The 2,571-nt window shown below is 39.1% G+C and overlaps 1 protein-coding gene across 1 annotated transcript in view; it reads left to right on the top strand.

Annotated features, from left to right (window-relative positions):
* Positions 1–2,571, top strand: part of USP45 (ubiquitin specific peptidase 45) — a 60,126-nt gene that overhangs the window by 56,257 nt on the left and 1,298 nt on the right. Inside the window, exon 15 of the mRNA XM_007464308.1 lies at positions 810–896. Within this exon, the coding sequence (XP_007464370.1) occupies positions 810–896 (87 nt within the window). The remainder of the gene's footprint in view (positions 1–809; positions 897–2,571) is intronic.

Here is a 2,571-nt window from a genome sequence, read left to right as displayed (position 1 = left end):
GGGAAAGAAATAGAGTTTGCTTAACAACATGAATATTCATTTTGATTTATATAATATGTAATGTTTACTTTTACTGTTAAAATGATTTGAGTGTTCAGATTTTTCTCTTTTTAATGAATGAATACACTGAATTTTAGAACTGAAGGGACCTAATATAATCCATTTATACCCGTTTTCTACCTTGATCTAGATGAGGTTGTCTAGAGTCAAGACAACAGTTAAGCAGTCGTTGAGTTAGGCCTAGAACACCAGACTCCTGACTCTTCAGTTGAGTACATTTTTATGATAGCATATGTATCAGTAGCTGAGTTTTTATCACATTGAATTTATTTTCCCGTAAGTGTTGAAAGGCACAGTGAAAGCAATTATTTTCATATTGTTTGTGGTAAAAATACCCATGTAAATGAATGATCTTTGCAATAACAGCTTATTGAGAACTTAGTCATATATCAGTTTTGGACTGTTCATTAGTCATATTTTTATATCTATGAAAAAACGTCTAGGATTCCTCTTTTTTTTTTTTTTTTTGCGGTACCGGGCCTCTCACTGTTGGTGGCCTCTCCCGTTGTGGAGCACAGGCTCCGGACGCGCAGGCCCAGCGGCCATGGCTCACGGGCCCAGCCGCTTCACAGCATGTGGGATCCACCCGAACCGGGGCACGAACCCGCGTCCCCTGCATTGGCAGGCGGACTCTCAACCACTGCGCCACCAGGGAAGCCCTAGGACTCCTCTTTTGGTTTTAATTAACAAATGCAATGATCTAGACTAAAGTTGTTACATTAAGAAAATTTTTTTTTTTGTTTTTTGAGGCTGGCCTGAGTCTTCGCAAAGTAAACAGACATGTAGATTTCCCACTGACGCTTGACTTAGCACCATTCTGTTCTGCTACTTGTAAGGTATAGTATATTATTAAGATATTTAATTGTCATGCAAATAATATGCTTCAAAATATCCTATGTATTGTTTATTAGGCCATGTCTCCCTCTCTCCCTCCCACCTTCTCTCTCTCTCTCTCCCCCTCCTTCCCTCCCTTTTTTCCTTCCATCCAACATTTAACACACTATCACTTTTGTCTTTTGGGAGATAGAATAAGTTGAAAAGATGCATAAAGCATGAGTGAGGCACGATATTCATGAAGATCAGAGCTGCTTGTAAATGCTACTAGAATCAGATAGCTGCTGAGAGAAGTAAGCAGATTTTGTGCCCTCTCCTGTTCCTTGTGAACGTTGTGCTTAATTGACAGTAGTTTTAGCAGTTGAAGAGTTCTTTATCTTTTGTAAATCGATATACTAGTGCATTGTTTTTTATGCCATTTCATGTACACTACTGAGAATAGTGTACCTGTGAACTGAGTATGATACTTTAAAATTACTAATACTTTAATACTTAGATATAGAAAGCAAATTGGTTTATAATTGCTCGTACTTGTATGTAAGAACTCTGTAGGTGAAATTGATGACTTTGCTTTCCGTGAGGGAACTACACAGTTCTAAGGTAACTAACATGTTGTCCTGCTCACAATTACTGGTTACCAGTCTAGGATTTGTGGTACATAAACTTACTGAACTTAATACTTTCAATACATTGATCAATCAAAGTGAAATATCTTAAATGCAATTTTTCAGTGAATCCAATTCATCTGCTACGGAATACTAGCACTATCTATCAGTTATTCACATTCAGTATTCATAGAATTTGATAGTGTGGTAAACAAAATATCTAGCAAGCTCTGTATTAAACTTACAAAAACATATTTTTTAGAAGTACCTATTATGGAGAATTTCCAACATACACCAAAGTAGAACAGTACAATGAACCTCAAGCACACATCACCTTGCCTCCAAACCTTAGATATATGGCCAGTCCTTCCCCATGCACATGCTCATCTACTTCCTCCTCTTATATTATTGTTTTTTCTCTTATGTTATTTTGAAGCAGGTATCAGACATCATTTCATTCATAAATCTTTTCCTATACATGTCTCTAAAAGATAAGAATCACCCCCACCTTTTTTTTTTTTTTTGCGGTACGCGGGCCTCTCACTGTTGTGGCCTCTCCCGTTGCGGAGCACAGGCTCCGGACGCGCAGGCCCAGCGGCCATGGCTCACGGGCCCAGCCGCTCCGCGGCATGTGGGATCTTCCCGAACCGGGGCACGAACCCATGTCCCCTGCATCGGCAGGCGGACTCTCAACCACTGCGCCACCAGGGAAGCCCTCTACCTTATTCTTAACATTGTATCCTGGAGATTATTTCATAGCAGTATTTAGAGATAGTCTGCACTCCATTTTTCAAATAGCATAGTACTCTCTTGTATGGGTGCATTATAGTTTATTCAACCAGTCCCCAATTTATGGACATTTGAGTCTACTCCAGTTTTTTGATATTACAAATAATCCTGCAATCACTAGTATGGTACATGTCTTTTTACATATTGCTCATGTTCCTGTGAGATAGAATCCTAGAAAAAGGATCGATAAATCCAAGAGTAATACCTGTGTAACTTAGCTAGATAATGTGAAATATCCCTGAATAGGGGTGTACCCCTTTGCGTTCCCATATGAGACCATTCT

Source organism: Lipotes vexillifer, unplaced genomic scaffold (assembly GCF_000442215.2).
Source record: "Lipotes vexillifer unplaced genomic scaffold, Lipotes_vexillifer_v1.1 scaffold1073, whole genome shotgun sequence".
NCBI classification, from domain to species: Eukaryota; Metazoa; Chordata; class Mammalia; order Artiodactyla; family Lipotidae; genus Lipotes; species Lipotes vexillifer.
The sequence above is the reverse complement of the archived record's forward strand: the minus strand, read 5'-3'. Positions and strand labels throughout refer to the sequence as shown.